The 21985-nt window shown below is 46.0% G+C and overlaps 1 protein-coding gene across 1 annotated transcript in view; it reads left to right on the forward strand.

The window, feature by feature from the left end:
* LOC129862097 (cystic fibrosis transmembrane conductance regulator-like) overlaps positions 1–21985 on the forward strand; it is a 77475-nt gene that overhangs the window by 38793 nt on the left and 16697 nt on the right. Inside the window, exons 13-23 of the mRNA XM_055933445.1 lie at positions 3246–3340; positions 4555–4641; positions 5670–6222; positions 9086–9346; positions 9930–10058; positions 11473–11510; positions 15255–15541; positions 15789–15868; positions 16294–16444; positions 20648–20875; positions 21807–21907. Of these exons, the coding sequence (XP_055789420.1) occupies positions 3246–3340; positions 4555–4641; positions 5670–6222; positions 9086–9346; positions 9930–10058; positions 11473–11510; positions 15255–15541; positions 15789–15868; positions 16294–16444; positions 20648–20875; positions 21807–21907 (2010 nt within the window). The remainder of the gene's footprint in view (positions 1–3245; positions 3341–4554; positions 4642–5669; positions 6223–9085; positions 9347–9929; positions 10059–11472; positions 11511–15254; positions 15542–15788; positions 15869–16293; positions 16445–20647; positions 20876–21806; positions 21908–21985) is intronic.

The raw sequence follows: 21985 nt of genomic DNA on the forward strand, positions 1-21985 counted from the left end.
TTGTTACTCTCTCAACCTCCCCCTGTTCTGTTGCTACTCTCTCAACCTCCCTCTGTTCTGTTGCTACTCTCTCAACCTCCCCCTGTTCTGTTGCTACTCTCTCAACCTCCCACTGTTCTGTTGCTAACTCTCAACCTCCCCCTGTTCTGTTGCTACTCTCTCAACCTCCTCCTGTTCTGTTGCTACTCTCTCAACCTCCTCCTGTTCTGTTGCTACTCTCTCAACCTCCTCCTGTTCTGTTGCTAACTCTCAACCTTCCCCTATTCTGTTGCTACTCTCTCATTCCCAACCCAATTCTCTCTCCTTCTCCCTTGACTCATATGTTCTACTTGACTGTCTACCCAGTAGCCTTTGTGAGGCGTTGATGTGTCATATTTCTCCAGTTTATGCACACACACACACACACACACGCACGCACGCACATACACACACACACACACACACACACAATGCCGTCCCATCCCTGTGTGGAGCCCCAGTGTTAAGTGGTGGGCAGTGTTCAAAGTGCTGCCTCAGCAGGGGGGCCGTGTCACTGGATTACTGTCCCAGACACTCCCGTTGCCATGGACACACCACATTATGTCATTGGGACGGAATATCAGCTTGCTCAGAGTCACAGGCATTGATATAGATTAGACTAGCACTCATTGTCAATCTGTGTATCTGTGTATATTTAGGATCAGGAGTTTTTCCTGACTACATGAACAGACCAGATAACTCTGGGCAGCAGAGCTACTATACAGTAGTTATCATTGGTTTTACATTTTGACTTTTGAGAAGGCGTGAAAATGATTAGAGTGGCAAATTGGCACCACTCATGCCCTGGGGTATTGATGATTTGCCACAGATAAAGTGGATGGTGTGTTACACAATGGCTGTTTGACCAACATCAGAGTGTGTTTAAAGCAAACACTACTGTATGAACATATTTAATCGCTTTGACAGCTCACGATAGTGACCATTCCCTCTTATGTAACTGCAACGTCTACCTTTTATCCAAACTGTCAATTGAGTGACTTTAGAAGGGTCATGAATATGAAATCTCTCAAAGTGCGTAATATGACAAAAGCAATCTGGTGTACGTGGTCTGAGACAGAGAGAAAAGAGAGACACCTGTTTCTGTGTGCCCAGACGAATCAGACTATGTTTAGTAGGGCTTGTGATTGTGCTGCAGACTATTGTGGCCTGTCCCAGGACCAACTACCATTGGTGGGTTGTATCTTGTAAACCCCAAGTATTTTACACATTTGCCCTTGGTGAGCTTGTAGGTTTCAGCTCTGGCCTAACAGTGGATACGTTCCAAATGGCAATCTATTCCCTATAAAGTGCACTACTTTTGACCAGGCAACTGGTAAACCCCAAGGTTGGGAAGGGCGCTATATAGGGAACAGGGTGCCATTTGGGACGAATGCAGTGGCTTTGTTCAGTGTGAGACACACAAGGTGCCTTTTTCCACTTGCTGTGTTTTAAGACCTGTTAAACAACATGTTAACTTAATTCCCAATGCCTTCCTTTTGGACAGCAGAAGTAGCATTTAAAAAGGTAGGCGGTTTTATGATGGTAGACTGTGTTCCATCACTGTATGACTCAATTCATTATGTACATGTTGGTGCACATGTGTTTCAGACGTTTGTGTTTGAAATAATCTAGTTAATAATGAATTTATCCTTAGTTGTGGTCGTTTTTCATACTCCTTTTATGTTTCAGTTTTTCTGGTTTGGTTTTTGTTGATGTGGTGCTATTAGACTTCTGAAATCAAACCATTGTGTCTTTCAGCTTGGGTACTTATACTGTAAATAGCTTTTTTAAATAGCTTTAAGGACATGTGATTTGATTACGCTGCAGCTGTATCCCAATATGGAAAAGGAATTGGATTTGCAAAACTCAACAAATTGTACATTTTCAACAGGTTAATTTAAGAACATTTAGGGGACGTTAAATTGAGTCTTTGCCCAGTTTGTTGTCAACATTCTTTCAGAAGTCATAGATTTCTTTAGCTGCCATCTCAGTCTGTTATGTCTGCTAACACAGATGTAAACAATAAGGTATTGATCTTTTGATTTTGTTTTCCTCAACACGTTTAGTAGGGCTATGATGTCTCTACTCCCCTACATTTAGTAGGGCTATGATGTCTCTACTCCTCTACATTTAGTAGGGCTATGATGTCTCTACTCCCCTACATTTAGTAGGGCTATGATGTCTCTACTCCCCTACATTTAGTAGGGCTATGATGTCTCTACTCCCCTACATTTAGTAGGGCTATGATGTCTCTACTCCCCTACATTTAGTAGGGCTATGATGTCTCTACTCCTCTACATTTAGTAGGGCTATGATGTCTCTACTCCCCTACATTTAGTAGGGCTATGATGTCTCTACTCCTCTACATTTAGTAGGGCTATGATGTCTCTACTCCTCTACATTTAGTAGGGCTATGATGTCTCTACTCCCCTACATTTAGTAGGGCTATGATGTCTCTACTCCTCTACATTTAGTAGGGCTATGATGTCTCTACTCCCCTACATTTAGTAGGGCTATGATGTCTCTACTCCCCTACATTTAGTAGGGCTATGATGTCTCTACTCCCCTACATTTAGTAGGGCTATGATGTCTCTACTCCCCTACATTTAGTAGGGCTATGATGTCCCTACTCCTCTACATTTAGTAGGGCTATGATATCCCTACTCCCATACATTTAGTAGGGCTATGATATCCCTACTCCCCTACATTTAGTAGGGCTATGATGTCCCTACTCCCATACATTTAGTAGGACTATGACGTCCCTACTCCCATACATTTAGTAGGGCTATGATGTCCCTACTCCCCTACATTTAGTAGGGCTATGATGTCCCTACTCCCCTACATTTAGTAGGGCTATGATGTCCCTACTCCCCTACATTTAGTAGGGCTATGATGTCCCTAATCCTCTACATTTAGTAGGGCTATGATATCGCTACTCCCCTACATTTAGTAGGGCTATGATATCCCTACTCCCCTACATTTAGTAGGGCTATGATGTCCCTACTCCCCTACATTTAGTAGGACTATGATGTCTCTACTCCCCTACATTTAGTAGAGCTATGATGTCCCTACTCCCCTACATTTAGTAGAGCTATGATGTCCCTACTCCCCTACATTTAGTAGGGCTATGACATTTCATATACATTTCATACATTTCATATTTAAGCTTTTGATTTGTGTGTGTGCGTCTCAAACATTTATCTAAACCCCCACTGCTCTCGTCTCAGGATCTGTCCCTGCTGCCGGAGAAAGACAAGACGCCCCTTATGGAGGGAGGGGTGACCCTTAGTGGAGGTCAGAGGGCGAGGATAGGTCTGGCCAGGTAGGTACCTGTAGGCACACACCTGTCTTTTAGCATGCATCACTCACCCCCAGCACCTTTCACCGTCTGTCACCATGGCAACATTCATTCATTAAATCTCCCCCGTTCATTATAAAAGACCCACAATATGTTGAGTCACTCATTCTATGATCTACTTGGCAAAACACTGTGGTTGATTTTTTTAAATCATGACTAGTGTTGTGACTCGTTAAATGTATGGGACAGTGTATGGATAGTGATTCCTGGTCATAATGCCTTATGAAAAAGATGATTACTACAGTATCAATGCTTTGTTAGTTCAGCTTAGAGGTCTTCTCGGGTCCAAAAAGTCAGACCTGAACGGACCTGGTACTCTCAGACCCGAACCTGAATGGACCCAACAACAACCAGACCTCAAACAGACCCGATTGGACCGAGTGACCAAAGAAATATGTTTATCAGTCAAATTGCTCTTCTGGTTAACAAATAGGCCTTTATATATTGGCTAGGCCTTCTATAAGTCAATAAATTAACCTTATTAGCGTAAAATAAATATGCTCTAGGCATGCTTCTACATCTGCATTGCTTGCTGTTTGGGGTTTTAAGTTGGGTTTCTGTATATGTACTTTGTGAAATCTGTTGATATAAAAAGGGCTTTATAAATAATATATGCAAGAACCCTGGTCGGGTCCACTCGTGTCTATCAGCTGTAGCTACATAGACCCGAGACCCGATGACAATCAAACAGGACCTGACCAGGGCCCGAGCAAAAAGTTAGAATTTTGGACCCAGACTCGTTCGAGTCTCGGGTATTCGGGTTCGGGTGGATCCGTGAAGACATCTAGTCCAGCTCCTATAACTGTAGTGTTTTATGATCTAATATGTCTGGTGCTTCTGCAGCCTTTTTTTTACTCCCATTAAATCTCTATGTCTAGTCCAACATTCTGAACATATGCATTATTTATTGGTTTTATTGTCCCCGGTCTCCATTTGCTCCCACTTAACTGAGAGCATCACTGCCAGTTTGGCTAGATGTATCACTTAAACTGAATTGAATTCCACAGGGACTTGACTTCCTAATTACATGCCTGTTTGATTTATTACTTACTTCCAATTATATTTGTGTGTGTGTGTATCTCTGTGTATCTGTGTATGAGGTGTGTGTGTGTGTGTGTGTGTGTGTGTGTGTGTGTGTGTGTGTGTGTGTGTGTGTGTGTGTGTGTGTGCTTTTACAGAGCCGTGTACAAAGATGCTGACCTCTACTTGTTGGATTCGCCTTTCACCCACCTGGACATTGTGACGGAGAAAGAGATCTTTGAGAGGTCTGTCTGTGGCTCAACACTGAAGCTTTTATGTGGGCTGGGGTCTGGGAGATGAGGGTGGGGGATGGGCTGGAGTCTGGGAGATGAGGGTGGGGGATGGGCTAGGGTCTGGGACATGAGGGTGGGGGTGGGCTGGGGTCTGGGAGATGAGGGTGGGGGATGGGAGATGAGGGTGGGGGATGGGCTGGGGTCTGGGAGATGAGGGTGGGGGGTGGGCTGGGCTGGGCTGGGGTCTGGGACATGGGGGTGGGGGATGGGCTGGGGTCTGGGACATGAGGGTGGGGGTGGGCTGGGACATGGGGGTGGGGGATGGGCTGGGGTCTGGGAGATGAGGTTGGGGGGGTGGGCTGGGGTCTGGGACATGGGGGTGGGGGATGGGCTGGGGTCTGGGAGATGAGGGTGGGGGTGGGCTGGGGTCTGGGACATGGGGGTGGGGGATGGGCTGGGGTCTGGGAGATGAGGGTGGGGTATGGGCTGGGGTCTGTGAGATGAGGGTGGGGGTGGGCTGGGGTCTGTGAGATGAGGGTGGGGGTGGGCTGGGGTCTGGGACATGAGGGTGGGGGTGGGCTGGGGTCTGGGACATGAGGGTGGGGTATGGGCTGGGGTCTGGGAGATGAGGGTAGGGGTGGGCTGGGGTCTGGGACATGAGGGTGGGGTATGGGCTGGGTGAATGGTTAAGGTGAAGAGAGAAGGTTAAGATCAAGGTTGTTGTTGTCTTTGACCTTGTTGTCTTTGACCTATTGAGCAATTGGGTTAGGTGGTGAGGTGTGGGCTTTTTGCAGAAATGTAACTTTGTGTCTGACATTCATGACCTTTGATCTAATTTTCAGACATTTGTGTTGTCAGCATCTTTCCTCTCAGAAATGAGGGCAAGCACATGATTGAACAGCAATGTGAAACTTTTTTTACAATGTGAATCTCTTCGCGTTCCTAGGAAACTACATGTTTTCCAAAGGTCACTTCATGCCTGTCTGTTAAAGTAAAGGTTGATAAACTAAACAAAGGATACACATATTTTCTCTTGCCAGGTGTCTGTGTAAACTGATGTCCTCCAAGACTCGTATCGTGGTCACCAGTAAGCTGGACCACCTTAAGAGAGCAGACAAGATCCTTCTGCTTCACAACGGAGTGTGTTACTTCTACGGCTCCTTCTCCCAGCTGCAGGCCAAGAGACCAGACTTCAGCTCCCTGCTCCTGGGCCTGGAGGCCTACGACAACATCAAAGCCGAACGCCGCAGCTCCATCCTCACCGAGACCCTCCGACGTGTCTCCATCGACGAATCCGCCGTCCTCCGTGGCCCTGAGCCCATCCGCCAGTCCTTCCGCCAGCCCCCGCCTTCGGTCATCAATGGCATCACGGGACCTCAAGGCATCACCATTGCCGGGGGCGACAGTCTCACAGTGGTGGAGAAACGTAAACAGTCGATTATCTTAAATCCATTAGCAACGGCACGTAAGTTCTCCTTCATCAGTACTGGGCCCCAAAACAGCCAGGCCCCAACCCAAGGGTCCACTACCATCGAGGATGGCGTGCGAGAGCTGTCGGAGAGGAAGTTCTCTGTGGTGCCCGAGGATGATCAGGTGAGGGTGCTTTTCTATTTTTTATTTACATAGTGCTCTTAGAGTTCGGTAAGATCAGAGGGGGGTGTCTCTTTATTAACAACAGCTGGAGTGCGATCTCTAATATTAAGGAAATCTCGAGGTTCTGCTCGCCTGTGTTAGAATATCTCATGATGCTCTGTAGACCATACCATTTACCAAGATAGTTTTCATATGTATTTTTCATAGCTGTCTATTTACCACCACAAACCGATTCTGGCACTAAGACCGCACTCAACGAGCTGTATAGGGCCATAAGCAAACAAGAAAATGCTCATCCAGAGGCGACACTAATGGTGGCCGGTGATTTTAATTTCTACCGATATGTCACCTGTGCAACTAGAGGTATACAAACTCTAGATCACATTTTATCCACACACAGAGACGCATCCAAAGCTCTCCCCAGCCCTCCATTTGGCAAATCCAACCATAACTCTGTCCTCCTGATTCCTGCTTACAAGCAAAAACTCAAACAGGAAGTACCAGTGACATGCTCAATACAAAAGTGGTCAGTGAAGCAGATGCTAAGCTACAGGACTGTTTCGCTAGCACAGACTGGAATATATTCCTGGTTTCATCCGATGGCAGTGAGGAGTACACCACATCAGTCACCGGCTTCATTAATAAGTGCATTGACGACGTTGTCTCCACCGTGACCGTACGTACATATCCCAACCAGAAGCCCTGGATTACCGGCAACATACACACTTAGCTAAAGGCTAGAGCTGCTGCTTTCAAGGAGCAGGACACTAATCCAGAAGCTTATAAGAAACCCTGCTATGCCCTCCGACGAACCATCAAACAGGCAAAGCATCAATACAGGACTAAGACGGAATCCTACTACACCGGCTCTGATGCTCATCGTCTATGGTAGGGCTTGCAAACTATCACGGATTACAAAGGGAAACGCAGCCCAGAGCTGCCCAGTGACGCAAGCCTACCAGATGAGCTAAATGCCTTCTATGCTCACTTTGATGGAAGCAACACTGAAACATGCGTGAGAGCAACAGCTGTTCTGGATGTCTGTGATCACGCTCTCCATAGCCGATGCGAGTAAGACCTTTGAACAGGTTAACATTCACAAGGCCGCAGCGCCAGATGGATTACCAGGATGTGTTCTCGGAGCTTGCCCTGGCAAGTGTCTTCACTGACATTTTCAACCACTATCTGGCCAGTCTCTAAAACCTATATGTTTTAAGTAAATCACCATAGTCCCTGTGCCTAAGAACACCAAGGTAATCTGACTAAATGACTACCGCCTGTAGCACTCACATTTGTAGCCATGAAATGCTTTGAAATGCTGGTCAAGGCTCACATCAACACCATCATCCCAGAAACCCTGGACCCACACCAATTTGAATACCGCCCCTACAGATCCACACTCCACACTGCCCTTTCCCACCTGGACAAAAGCAACACCTATGTGAAAATGCTGTTCGTTGACTACAGATCAGCGTTCAACACCATAGTACCCTCCAAGCTCATCACTAAGCTAAGCACCCTGGGGCTGAACACTTCCCTCTGCAACTGGATCCTGGACTTCCTGTAAGGCAAGGTGGTGAGGGTAAGCAACAACACGTCCACCACGCTGACCCTCAACACGGGGGCCCTTAGAGGTGCATGCTCAGTCCCCTCCTGAGCTTCAAGTTCCTCGGTGTCCACATCACTAAGGACCTATCATGGTCCAAACACACCAACACAGTGGTGAAGAGGGCACGAAAACGCCTCTTCCTCCTCAGGAGGATGTAAAGTTTTGACATGGGTCCTCAGATCCTCAAAAAGTTCTACAGCTGCACCATTGAGAGCATCTTGACTGGCTGCATCACTGCTTGGTATGGTAACTGCTCGGCATCCGCAAAGCTCTACAGAGGGTAGTGCTTACAGACCAATACATCACTGGGCCAAACTCCCTGCCATCCAGGACCTCTATACCAGGTGGTGTCAGAGGAAGGCCCTAAAAATTGTCAAAGACTCCAGGCATCATAGACTGTTCTCTCTGCTACCACACGACAATACCAGCATGTGAAGTGTGGGACCAAAAGGCACCTGAACAGCTTCTAACCCCAAGCCATAACAGTGCTGAACAGGGATTCAAATGGTTACCCGGACAATTTACATTGACCCCACCTCCCTTATTATTTATTTATTTATCTTAATTGTTTTGCACTGACTCTCTTGCACTGGCTCTATGCACTCTCACTAGACTCTACCCACACACCCACACATGCTGCACTGACACTCCAACACACAGACACACTACATACGCTCACGCACACAAAACACATACGCTCACACACATAGACACACTTTCACACTTCACATACGCTGCTGCTGCTCTGTTTATTATATATCCTGATTGCCTAGTCACTTTTACCCCTACCCATACATACATACTGTATTACCTTCATTATCTCTACTAGCTTGCACCACGGCACATTGACTTGGTACTGGTACTCTTTGTATATAGCCTCTTTTTTTGTTTTTGTGTTACTATTTCCTTTTTTATTGAACAAAATGGTGTCATACTTTTTAAATCTGCATTGGGCTCGTAAGTAAGCACTTCACTGTAAAGTCTACACCTGTTGTATTCGGCGCGTTGTGACAATTGAATTTGGTCTTATTGTGTTTTATTCGACATGTTTTTCATTGATTACTTGTATAGCTGTTACACTGTTTGACAGGAGAGCTTGTATGTAAACGTGTTTACACTACTTTGCTGTATCTTGTACAAATGACAAATTAACTCAAGTCGTTGTTAATGAGAATGTGTTTTCAATGATTTACCTGGTTAAATAAAGGCAAAATATATACAAAAAAATCTAACTTTAATTTGATTTGATTATAGGTGGAAGAGTCGCTGCCCCGGGGGAACCTGTACCACGACGGTCTGCAGCACCTGAGTGGGCAGCGGCGCCAATCTGTGCTGCAGTTCATCACCAACGCCCAGGGGCAGGGCAGGAGGGAGCAGCTCCAGACATCCTTCAGGAAGAAGCTGTCCGTCACGCCGCAGTGCGAGCTGGCCTCTGAGCTGGATATCTACGCACGACGCCTGTCCAAAGATAGTGTCTATAACATCAGTGAGGATGTGGATGAGGAGGACATGGAGGTAGGTTCAGTGAAGGCAGCAGCTTGGACGTTTTCCCCTGTAGCTGCTGGTCTTTAAAGAGCACATGGAGGTAGGTTCAGTAAAGGCAGCAGCTTGGACGTTTTCCCCTGTAGCTGCTGGTCTTTAAGAGCACATGGAGGTAGGTTTAGTGAAGGCAGCAGCTTGGACGTTTTCCCCTGTAGCTGCTGGTCTTTAAAGAGCACATGGAGGTAGGTTCAGTAAAGGCAGCAGCTTGGACGTTTTCCCCTGTAGCTGCTGGTCTTTAAGAGCACATGGAGGTAGGTTTAGTGAAGGCAGCAGCTTGGACGTTTTCCCCTGTAGCTGCTGGTCTTTAAGAGCACATAGAGGTAGGTTTAGTGAAGGCAGCAGCTTGGACGTTTTCCCCTGTAGCTGCTGGTCTTTAAGAGCACATGGAGGTAATGGTTAGGATCAAGGAGTTGCCAAAGGGACGTCATAGAATGTTCACCAGTGTTTGAACCACCTTTTCTAAAGTAAAGTTTGAACATAAACGTTTGAAGACAAAACACAAAGAACAGCTAGGTTTTAGTATTTCATTTGACATATCTCTTTTGTCTGTTTGCAGCAATGCTTTGCAGACGAGCGTGAGAACGTGTTTGAGACGACGTCGTGGAACACCTACCTGCGTTACATCTTCACCAACAGGAACCTGGTCTACGTCCTCATCTTCATCTTCCTCATCTTCGCTCTCGAGGTAATGATAGCTTTAGATGATCCCTGTCTCGGATATACTGTAGAGCAAGGATAGACAACTGGCAGCCCGCGAGCCACATGCGGTCCGTGGCCTCCCTTTTCAAGCCCCTCGGATCAATAATTTTTTTATTTTAGGGGGGGAACTCAGTCTGGGTCTTAACTTACTGTTGTGAGTTAGAATAGTAGAATACACAAGGTTAATTTTAAAATGTGGTTGTGCATCAGCAGTTTTTCTCTTGTTATTTCAGTCACTGATAGTTAGTCAGTTATCCCATGTCAGCTAACATTTTTTAGATTGCGAAGTTAGTTTAGCGAGCTATCTAAACTTGTTATAATGGTCGAATTACCGGCCGGGGGCCCCCATGATGCTCGCAGACCAGCGAGCAATTGCGGCCTCTCATTTTTATTTATTTTTATTTAATTTAACCTTTATTAGGAAAGTCAGTTAAGAACAAATTCTTATTTTCAATGATGAGTTGAAATTCTTTGTGGCACCCATCCCCATCAAAGTTGCCCATCCCTGCAGTAGAGATTCTGTAATTAACAATAACATGACTGTATTAGAGGACAGATGCTATATTAACCGATAACATCACTGTATTAGAGGACAGATGCTATATTAACCGATAACATCACTGTATTAGAGGACAGATGCTATATTAACCGATAACATCACTGTATTAGAGGACAGATGCTATATTAACCGATAACATCACTGTATTAGAGGACAGATGCTATATTAACCGATAACATCACTGTATTAGAGGACAGATGCTATATTAACCGATAACATGACTGTATTAGAGGACAGATGCTATATTAACCGATAACATCACTGTATTAGAGGACAGATGCTATATTAACCGATAACATCACTGTATTAGAGGACAGATGCTATATTAACCGATAACATCACTGTATTAGAGGACAGATGCTATATTAACCGATAACATCACTGTATTAGAGGACAGATGCTATATTAACCGATAACACCACTGTATTAGAGGACAGATGCTATATTAACCGATAACATCACTGTATTAGAGGACAGATGCTATATTAACCGATAACATCACTGTATTAGAGGACAGATGCTATATTAACTAGGGGTGAAAGTGGAATTAATTTCTTCCCGGTACAGAACCTCCTATATGTGCACCATGTTTTTTTATCAGCCTCATTATAGAATTACGTGTAGAATCACTATTAATTCAATAGGATCTCTCTGGGTCTAGTCGTAATTTGTCATTTAACTTTTAAAATGTATTGTCTTTTATTGAACAAGAATGTGGACTGATGTCTGGGAGCGCTAGACTAGAGGGTCCCTGTTGGATCATAATTACATTTATTGACAGTATTATTTCAATGCATGCTGTTGCCACCCTCAGTCTAACTGTGTTTATTGTGTGCTGTAGGTTGCTGGTTCTGTCCTGGGGATATTTCTTATCACAGAGTAAGTACTTATTTGTTTTCACATGTGCTATAATATTCATCACAGGGAACTAGGATGATCAGCCTACAATGGTAAGCAAGTAGTATCCACCAAAAGAAACTCAGATCAGCCTGATAACATGTAAACAGCTCAGATCAGCCTGATCACATGTAAACAGCTCAGATCAGCCTGACCACGTGTAAACAGCTCAGATCAGCCTGATCACGTGTAAACAGCTCAGATCAGCCTGATCACGTGTAAACAGCTCAGATCAGCCTGATCACGTGTAAACAGCTCAGATCAGCCTGATCACGTGTAAACAGCTCAGATCAGCCTGATCACGTGTAAACAGCTCAGATCAGCCTGATCACGTGTAAACAGCTCAGATCAGCCTGATCACGTGTAAACAGCTCAGATCAGCCTGATCACATGTAAACAGCTTAGATCAGCCTAATAACACATCAAATCTAATTTTATTGGGCACATATGCATGGTTAGCAGATGTTGATGCGAGTGTAGCGAAATGCTTGTGCTTCTAGTTCCAACCATGCAGTAAAATCTAACAAGTAATCTAACAATTTCACAACAACTACCTTATACACACATGTGTAAAGGAATGAATAAGAATATGTACATAAACATATATGGATGAGCGATGGCCGAATGGCATAGGGAAGATGCAGTAGATGGTATAGAGTACAGTATATACAGTATATCACAAAAGTGAGTACACCCCTCACATTTTTGTAAATTTTTGAGTATATCTTTTCATGTGACAACACTGAAGAAATGACACTCTGCTACAATGTAAAGTAGTGAGTGTACAGCTTGTATAACAGTGTAAATTTGCTGTCCCCTCAAAATAACTCAATACACAGCCATTAATGTCTAAACCGCTGGCAACAAAAGTGAGTACACCCCTAAGTGAAAATGTCCAAATTGGGCCCAAAGTGTCAATATTTTGTGTGGCCACCATCATTTTCCAGCACTGCCCTTAACCCTCTTGGGCATGGAGTTCACCAGAACTTCACAGGTTGCCACTGGAGTCCTCTTCCACTCCTCCATGACGACATCATGGAGTTGGTGGATGTTAGAGACCATGCACTCCTCCACCTTCTGTTTGAGGATGCCCCACAGATGCTCAATAGGGTTTAGGTCTGGAGACATGCTTGGCCAGTCCATCACCTTTACCCTCAGCTTCTTTAGCAAGGCAGTGGTCGTCTTGGAGGTGTGTTTGGGGCCGTTATCATGTTGGAATACTACCCTGCGGCCCAGTCTCCGAAGGGAGGGGATCATGCTCTGCTTCTGTATGTCACAGTACATGTTGGCATTCATGGTTCCCTCAAAGAACTGTAGCTCCCCAGTGCCGGCAGCACTCTTGCAGCCCCAGACCATGACACTCCCACCACCATGCTTGACTGTAGGCAAGACACACTTGTCTTTGCACTCCTCACCTGGTTGCCGCCACACACGCTTGACACCATCTGAACCAAATAAGTTTATCTTGGTCTCATCAGACCACAGGACATGGTTCCAGTAATCCATGTCCTTAGTCTGCTTGTCTTCAGCAAACTGTTTGCGGGCTTTCTTGTGCATCATCTTTAGAAGAGGCTTCCTTCTGGGACGACAGCCATGCAGATCAATTTGATGCAGTGTACGGCGTATGGTCTGAGCACTGACAGGCTGACCCCCCACCCCTTCAACCTCTGCAGCAATGCTGGCAGCACTCATACGTCTATTTCCCAAAGACAACCTCTGGATATGACGCTGAGCACGTGCACTCAACTTCTTTGGTCGACCATGGCGAGGCCTGTTCTGAGTGGAACCTGTCCAGTTAAACCACTGTATGGTCTTGGCCACCGTACTGCAGCTCAGTTTCAGGGTGTTGGCAATCTTCTTATAGCCCAGGCCATCTTTATGTAGAGCAACAAAAAACATTTTCAGATCCTCAGAGAGTTCTTTGCCATGAGGTGCCATGTTGAACTTCCAGTGACCAGTCAGTATGAGGGAGTGTGAGAGCGATAACACCAAATTTAATACACCTGCTCCCCATTCACACCTGAGACCTTGTAACACTAACGAGTCACATGACACCGGGGAGGGAAAATGGCTATTTGGGCCCAATTTGGACATTTTCACTTAGGGGTGTACTCACTTTTGTTGCCAGCGGTTTAGACATTAATGGCTGTCTGTTGAGTTATTTTGAGGGGACAGCAAATTTACACTGTTATACAAGCTGTACACTCACTACTTTACATTGTAGCAAAGTGTCATTTCTTCAGTGTTGTCACATGAAAAGATATACTCAAATATTTACAAAAATGTGAGGGGTGTACTCACTTTTGTGATATACTGTATATATGAGATGAGTAATGTATGGTATGTAAATATTATATAAAGTGGCATTGTTTAAAGTGGCTAGTGATACATTTATTACATCCAATTTTTCATTATTAAAGTGGCTAGAGATTTGAGTCAGTATGTTGGCAGCAGCCACTCTGTCACGATCGCTGTCGTCGTGGAAATGACCGGACCAAGGTGCAGCATAGTGAGCGTACCTTTCTTTTATTGATAAATGTCGCCGACAAAACAAAGAACAAGGAAAACGACCATGAAGCTTACTTAGGCTATAATGCCACTAACAAAGACAACTACCCACAAATACAAAAGGAAAAAAGGCTGCCTAAGTATGATTCCCAATCAGAGACAACGATAGACAGCTGTCCCTGATTGAGAACCATACCCGGCCAAAACATAGAAACAAAGAACATAGAGTTTCCCACCCGAGTCATACCCTGACCAACCAAACATAGAGAATAAAAAGATCTCTACGGTCAGGGTGTGACACACTCAATGTTAGTGGTGGCTGTTTAACAGTCTGATAGGCTTGAGATAGAAGCTGTTTTTCAGTCTCTCGGTCCCTGCTTTGATGCACCTGTACTGACCTCGCCTTCTGGATGATAGCGGGGTGAACAGGCAGTGGCTCGGGTGGTTGTTGTCCTTGATGATCTTTTTGGCCTTCCTGTGACATCGGGTGGTGTAGGTGTCCTGGAGGGCAGGTAGTTTGCCCCCGGTGATACGTTATGCTTTGTACATGTAAACAGCTCAGATCAGCCTGATCACATGTAAACAGCTTGGTTCAGCCTGATCACATGTAAACAGCTTGGTTCAGCCTGATCACATGTAAACAGCTCAGATCAGCCTGATCACATGTAAACAGCTTGGTTCAGCCTGATCACATGTAAACAGCTCAGATCAGCCTGATCACATGTAAACAGCTCGGTTCAGCCTGATCACATGTAAACAGCTTGGTTCAGCCTGATCACATGTAAACAGCTCAGATCAGCCTGATCACATGTAAACAGCTCGGTTCAGCCTGATCAAATGTAAACAGCTTGGTTCAGCCTGATCACATGTAAATAGCTCAGATCAGCCTGATCACATGTAAACAGCTTGGTTCAGCCTGATCACATGTAAACAGCTTGGTTCAGCCTGATCACATGTAAACAGCTTGGTTCAGCCTGATCAAATGTAAACAGCTTGGTTCAGCCTGATCACATGTAAATAGCTCAGATCAGCCTGATCACATGTAAACAGCTTGGTTCAGCCTGATCACATGTAAACAGCTTGGTTCAGCCTGATCACATGTAAACCGCTAAACGCAAAGTACTCAAACAAAAGAGCAGTTGAAAAAATATATTTAGTTTGAAAAAAACACGATTCAGAAACCGTTGTAACCGTTGTACTCTCTTCTTTCCCCCTCAGTAAGATCTGGACAGAGGAGGCCAACCCATTGGCGCCTAACTACGTAGACCAACAACACTCCAACGCCTCGTCACACGCCATCCAACAGTCAGTCATCGTCACGCCAACCAGTGCCTATTATATCATCTACATCTACGTGGCGACGTCGGAGAGCGTTCTGGCGCTGGGGTTCTTCAGAGGCCTGCCACTGGTTCACACCTTACTGACCGTGTCCAAGAGGCTGCATGAACAGATGCTGACCGCTGTGCTCAGGGCCCCCATGGCTGTACTCAACACTATGAAAACAGGTGAGGCCCACTGCTGAAACCCCTGGCTTAACCAAGGATTATGTATCAGCTAGAGATACATACGTACATGCATCTACTGGTACTGTATCTGAACACAGATACTGAACACAGATCTAATTTATCAGTCAATTGTCTGTGTAATCTCACAGCCTGTGCATCAGTCAGTTAGTCAGTACAACCACCACCAGTCAATGCCTCTAACTTTCAGCAGCAGTCAATTCCATGTGTGTGTTTTTCTGCCCTGTAGGTCGGATCATGAACAGGTTCACTAAAGACATGGCCACCATAGACGACATGCTTCCTCTTGTACTGTTTGACCTCATCCAGGTAGGTGACTGGCTGCTCTGTCTGTCTGTCTGTCTGTCTGTCTGTCTGTCTGTCTGTCTGTCTGTCTGTCTGTCTGTCTGTCTGTCTGTCTGTCTGTCTGTCTGTCTGTCATCCAGGTAGGTGACTGGCTACTCTGTCTGTCTGTCTGTGTCTGTCTGTCTGTCTGTCTGTCTGTCTGTCTGGTACTATTGCTTGTCTGTCTGTCTGTCTGTCTGTCTGTCTGTCTGTCTGTCTGTCTGTCTGTCTGTCATCCAGGTAGGTGACTGGCTGCTCTGTCAGTCCCGTTCTCTCTCAAAGAAATTCTCTCCCAGTCTCTATCTTAATCTATCTCTCTCTGTCTTTTATTGTTTTGAGGGTTCTCTTTTTTGTTTTTTGATTTCATGAAAAGCTCTGTATTTTATATGATTCATATTCTCTCCCTCTAGTTAACTCTGATCGTGTTGGGAGCAATCTTCACTGTGTCCATCATGCGGCCGTACATCTTCATCGCCGCGATCCCATTGGCCGTCATATTTGTGGTCCTGAGGAAGTACTTCCTGCGTACCGGACAACAGCTCAAACAACTAGAAGCTGAGGGTGAGACTGGTAGGGGTATTGGATGGGGCTGGGGAACTTTCAAATACAGGAGGTGTGCTTGATTTCTCTCGACTGGCGAGAAAGGTTAACAGACTTTTCACTTTTTGAACAATTCCAGAAGTTACGTTGTACCGGGCAGGGAGTCAAAGAAAGTAAGGGATATAAAATAAAGCAGGATGGAGGGAGAAGAGAATTGAGGGAGGAGAGGGTGGAGACCGGAGAGGATGCACAGAGGGGCGAGGTCCGCTGGAGGGGAAGTGGGACATAACGGAGTGGGAGGTCAGCTCTCGTCCAATCAGATTTTAGATCCCACAACCTCATATACGACCAATAAACTTTGATTTGATTTGAAAATAATTGATGGGTGGTGTCTTCAGATGCCTAAATCTGTCCTCGGGTCCTTTAGTTTGATGGAAAGTGGTGGTCCTTTAACAATTGGATACTTCCTCTCGCCTTGGAGTAACCGCTGATCTGACATGACTGGATAGGGGATATGATACATAATGGTACTATTGCTTGAGTTCTCCCTCGCCACAACAATTCCCAACATTCTGCCAACATTCCATACATTCCCCGTAACTTACTTGTACCAAAGTGTTGGTTTGAAATAGTGAGAGAAAGGTGTGTATCTGTGTTGGGACTCGGGACATTCTGACTCCTGATCCTGTCATTCTGTGTGTGTCGCAGATGGCCACAAGGCCTTTCTGCAGCCACGGAGGGGTCAGAGTGAAAATCCGATCAGGGATTTCCTCTGTCTCCATCCTGGCATCACTCTCTCACTGTTCCTCACCGGACAAAACACACACGACTGTACAAAAGGCATACCTTCTCTATCACTGTTCCCCCCCGGACAAAGCACACACACTGTCCTCAACAGGCCAAAACACACACACTGTCCTCAACAGGCCAAAACACACACTGTCCTCAACAGGCCAAAACACACACACTGTCCACAACAGGCCAAAACACACACACTGTCCTCAACAGGCCAAAACACACACTGTCCTCAACAGGCCAAAACACACACACTGTCCACAACAGGCCAAAACACACACACTGTCCTCAACAGGCCAAAACACACACACTGTCCTCAACAGGCCAAAACACACACACTGTCCTCAACAGGTCAAAACACACACACTGTCCTCAACAGGTCAAACCACACACACTGTCCTCAACAGGCCAAAAACACACACACTGTCCTCAACAGGCCAAAACACACACACTGTCCTCAACAGGTCAAAACACACACACTGTCCTCAACAGGCCAAAACACACACACTGTCCTCAACAGGCCAAAACACACACACTGTCCTCAACAGGCCAAAACACACACACTGTCCTCAACAGGCCAAAACACACACACTGTCCTCAACAGGCCAAAACACACACACTGTCCTCAACAGGCCAAAACACACACACTGTCCTCAACAGGCCAAAACACACACACTGTCCTCAACAGGCCAAAACACACACACTGTCCTCAACAGGCCAAAACACACACACTATCTTGTTGTATGTTGCTCTTGTTCTATATTTGTCCTTTATTGGTGCAGAGACCCTTAAAGATCCATATAAATCCACCTAAAATCATATAATACCCCTTAGAGAGAGCGTTTCACTCACCTGCTTGTGATCAGAGTAGATAAACAGTCAGGTTTATTTCTTCCTTCCTTTCATTCATTTTCCTGCTGGTTCATCTCACAACAAGAGAGACTTGGTTTTACGGTGGCCTGAGAAAATATACTCTCTATTGTTGTGATACTGTCTGGTGCACTTCTATTTTAGGTTTCTTCAACTCCTCACATAACAATGTCCTTCTGAAACAACAAACTCCGATGTTTTCCAGTTTTAATGTCTCATGCTCAAGTACAGTGAAATGCCTTTCTTACAAGCTCTAAACCCAACAATGCAGTAATCAATATCAATGTAGTACTAAAAATAACAAGGTAGAACAGAAACACACAAGATATAACATTGAGAAATAAGAAGAACACAAAGTAAGTAAACATACTATATACAGGGTCAGTTCCAGTACCATACTTACAATGTGCAGGGCTACTGGATCGATAGCAGTAGATATGTAGAGGGGTAAGGTGACTAGGTATCAGGATAAACAGCGTATATGATGATTGTATGTGAGTGGGTGTAGAGTCACTATAAATGTATGTGCATATTATGTGTGTGTGTGAGCAAATGATGTTAGTGTTTTTATGTAGATTGGAGTAACAGTGCGAGTGGTGTGTAGGGTCCTGCGAGTTAGCGGTCTTATTGCATGGGGATAGAAGCTGTTCCGGAGTATGTTGGTGTCAGACTTGATGCACCAGTACCGCTTGCCTTGAGGAAGCAGAGAGAACAGTCTTTGGCTTGGGTGGTTGGTCTTTCCTATTACACCATCTGACTTAAGTGGCGTACTGTAAGTCACAAGTCAACAAGTTGACATCACCCGTTAGCTACGTACATTTTGGTCAAGAAGTACCTAGATGTTATGTCGGACATCCTGTGAGTGATTTACTAATGCTTCTGTGTTTCTCTTCTCTCCCCCCTTTCTACCTTCTCTCCCTCCATTCCACCCTCTCTCTCTCCATTCCACCCTCTCTCTCTCCATTCCACCTTCTCTCCCTCCATTCCACCCTCTCTCCCTCCATTCCAATCTCTCTCCCTCCATTCCACCCTCTCTCCCTCCATTCCACCCTCTCTCCCTCCATTCCACCTTCTCTCCCTCCATTCCACCCTCTCTCCCTCCATTCCAATCGCTCTCCCTCCATTCTTCCCTCTCTCCCTCCATTCCACCCTCTCTCCCTCCATTCCACCTTCTCTCCCTTCATGCCACCCTCTCTCCCTCCATTCCACCTTCTCTCCCTTCATGCCACCCTCTCTCCCTTCATGCCACCCTCTCTCCCTCCATTCCACCCTCTCTCCCTCCATTCCACCCTCTCTCCCTCCATTCCACCCTCTCTCCCTCCATTCTAACATCTCTCCCTCCATTCCACCCTCTCTCTCTCCATTCCACCCTCTCTCTCTCCATTCCACCCTCTCTCTCTCCATTCCACCCTCTCTCCCTCCATTCCACCCTCTCTCCCTCCATTCCACCCTCTCTCCCTCCATTCTAACATCTCTCCCTCCATTCCACCCTCTCTCCCTCCATTCCACCCTCTCTCCCTCCATTCTAACATCTCTCCCTCCATTCCACCCTCTCTCCCTCCATTCCACCCTCTCTCTCTCCATTCCACCCTCTCTCCCTCCATTCTAACATCTCTCCCTCCATTCCACCCTCTCTCTCTCCATTCTAACATCTCTCCCTCCATTCCACCCTCTCTCTCTCCATTCCACCCTCTCTCCCTCCATTCTAACATCTCTCCCTCCATTCCACCCTCTCTCCCTCCATTCTAACATCTCTCCCTCCATTCCACCCTCTCTCCCTCCATTCCACCCTCTCTCCCTCCATTCCACCCTCTCTCCCTCCATTCTAACATCTCTCCCTCCATTCCACCCTCTCTCTCTCCATTCCACCCTCTCTCCCTCCATTCCACCTTCTCTCCCTCCATTCCACCCTCTCTCCCTCCATTCCACCCTCTCTCCCTCCATTCTAACATCTCTCCCTCCATTCCACCCTCTCTCTCTCCATTCCACCCTCTCTCTCTCCATTCCACCCTCTCTCCCTCCATTCCACCCTCTCTCCCTCCATTCCACCCTCTCTCCCTCCATTCTAACATCTCTCCCTCCATTCCACCCTCTCTCCCTCCATTCTAACATCTCTCCCTCCATTCCACCCTCTCTCTCTCCATTCCACCCTCTCTCCCTCCATTCCACCCTCTCTCCCTCCATTCCACCCTCTCTCCCTCCATTCTAACATCTCTCCCTCCATTCCACCCTCTCTCCCTCCATTCCACCCTCTCCCTCCATTCCACCCTCTCTCCCTCCATTCTAACCTCTCTCCCTCCATTCTAACCTCTCTCCCTCCATTCCACCCTCTCTCCCTCCATTCTAACCTCTCTCCCTCCATTCTAACCTCTCTCCCTCCATTCTAACCTCTCTCCCTCCATTCTAACCTCTCTCCCTCCATTCCACCCTCTCTCCCTCCATTCCTCCCTCCATTTCTCTCTACTTGCCTCCCCTTGTCTCTCTCCCTTTTTTCTCTAATTTTTTCTTCCTCTGCTCACTCTCTTAATATCTCTCTTTCTGTCTTTCCCCTCCTCCCAGCCCGAAGCCCTATCTTCTCTCACCTCATCATCTCTCTAAAGGGTCTGTGGACCATCCGTGCGTTTGGACGTCAGTGCTACTTTGAGACGTTGTTCCACAAGGCCCTGAACACCCACACGGCCATATGGTTCCACTACCTCTCCACGTTGCGATGGTTCCTCTTCCGCTGTGACATCATCTTCGTCTTCTTCTTCAGCGCCGCAGCCTTCATCGCCGTGGGAACCAACCGTGAGTGACACACTTAATACTATTAGGCTATTTCCAATACAGCATTTAACTGAAAAGGAGATTGGCATATTACAGATGCCGACTGCGTTGCATATTTACTTTAGGCCTGAGTAAATTGTTCCTGCCTTCTCATGGACAACGTGGAAAAGATCTTTGTGTGACATAGAGAATCTCTCAATGGGCCACAGTGTTTATGTTGGTAGTGAATCTAGGGGTAATTTTACAGACCATTGAATACCTGTGTGTTTGTGTGTGTGTATAATAACAAGGGGTTGCAGTGACGTATGCTATGACGTGTGTGTGTGTGTGTGTGTGTGTGTGTGTGTGTGTCTGTGTGTGTGTGTGTGTGTGTGTGTGTGTGTGTGTGTGTGTCTGTGTGTGTGTGTGTGTGTGTGTGTGTGTGTGTGTGTGTGTGTGTGTGTGTGTGTGTGTGTGTGTGTGTGTGTGTGTGTGTGTGTGTGTGTGTGTGTGTGTGTGTGTGTGTGTGTGTGTGTGTGTGTGAACGTGTTTAACTATACTTGTGGGAACCAGAATAGTAAACTAACAAACATTTGACCAACTGGGGATATTTTGTTCATCCCCACAAGGTCAAATGCTATTTCTTGTAGGTTTGGGGTTAAGGTTAGAATTAGGGTTAGGGTTAAGAGCTAGGGTTAGGTTTAGGGTTAGAATCTAGGGTTAGTTTTAGGTTTAAGAGCTAGGGTTAAGTTCAGGGTTGGAAGCTATGGTTAGTTTTAGGGTTAAGATTAGGTTTTGGGGTTAAGGTTAGGGTTAGGGTAAGAGTATGGTTTAGGGTTAGGGCTTAGGGAAAATAGGATTTTGAATGGGACTAAATTGTGTGTCCCCACAAGGTCAGCTGTACAAGACCGTGTGTGTGTGTGTGCTAGCTCGTGTGTTCCCACTGATAATGTGATGTGTGTGTGTTCCACAGAGGACAAGCCAGGGGAGATTGGCATCATCGTGGCCTTAGCCATGCTTATCCTTGGTACGTTCCAATGGGCTGTCATCACCAGCATCACTGTGGACGGACTGGTATGTAAACACACAGTTTTGATCAATCACGGTAGATAGACTTCTATTTGCATTCACATACCACATTACCAGTAGGCA

The sequence above is a fragment of the Salvelinus fontinalis genome, chromosome 9 (genome assembly GCF_029448725.1).
Source record: "Salvelinus fontinalis isolate EN_2023a chromosome 9, ASM2944872v1, whole genome shotgun sequence".
In the NCBI taxonomy this organism is placed as follows: Eukaryota; Metazoa; Chordata; class Actinopteri; order Salmoniformes; family Salmonidae; genus Salvelinus; species Salvelinus fontinalis.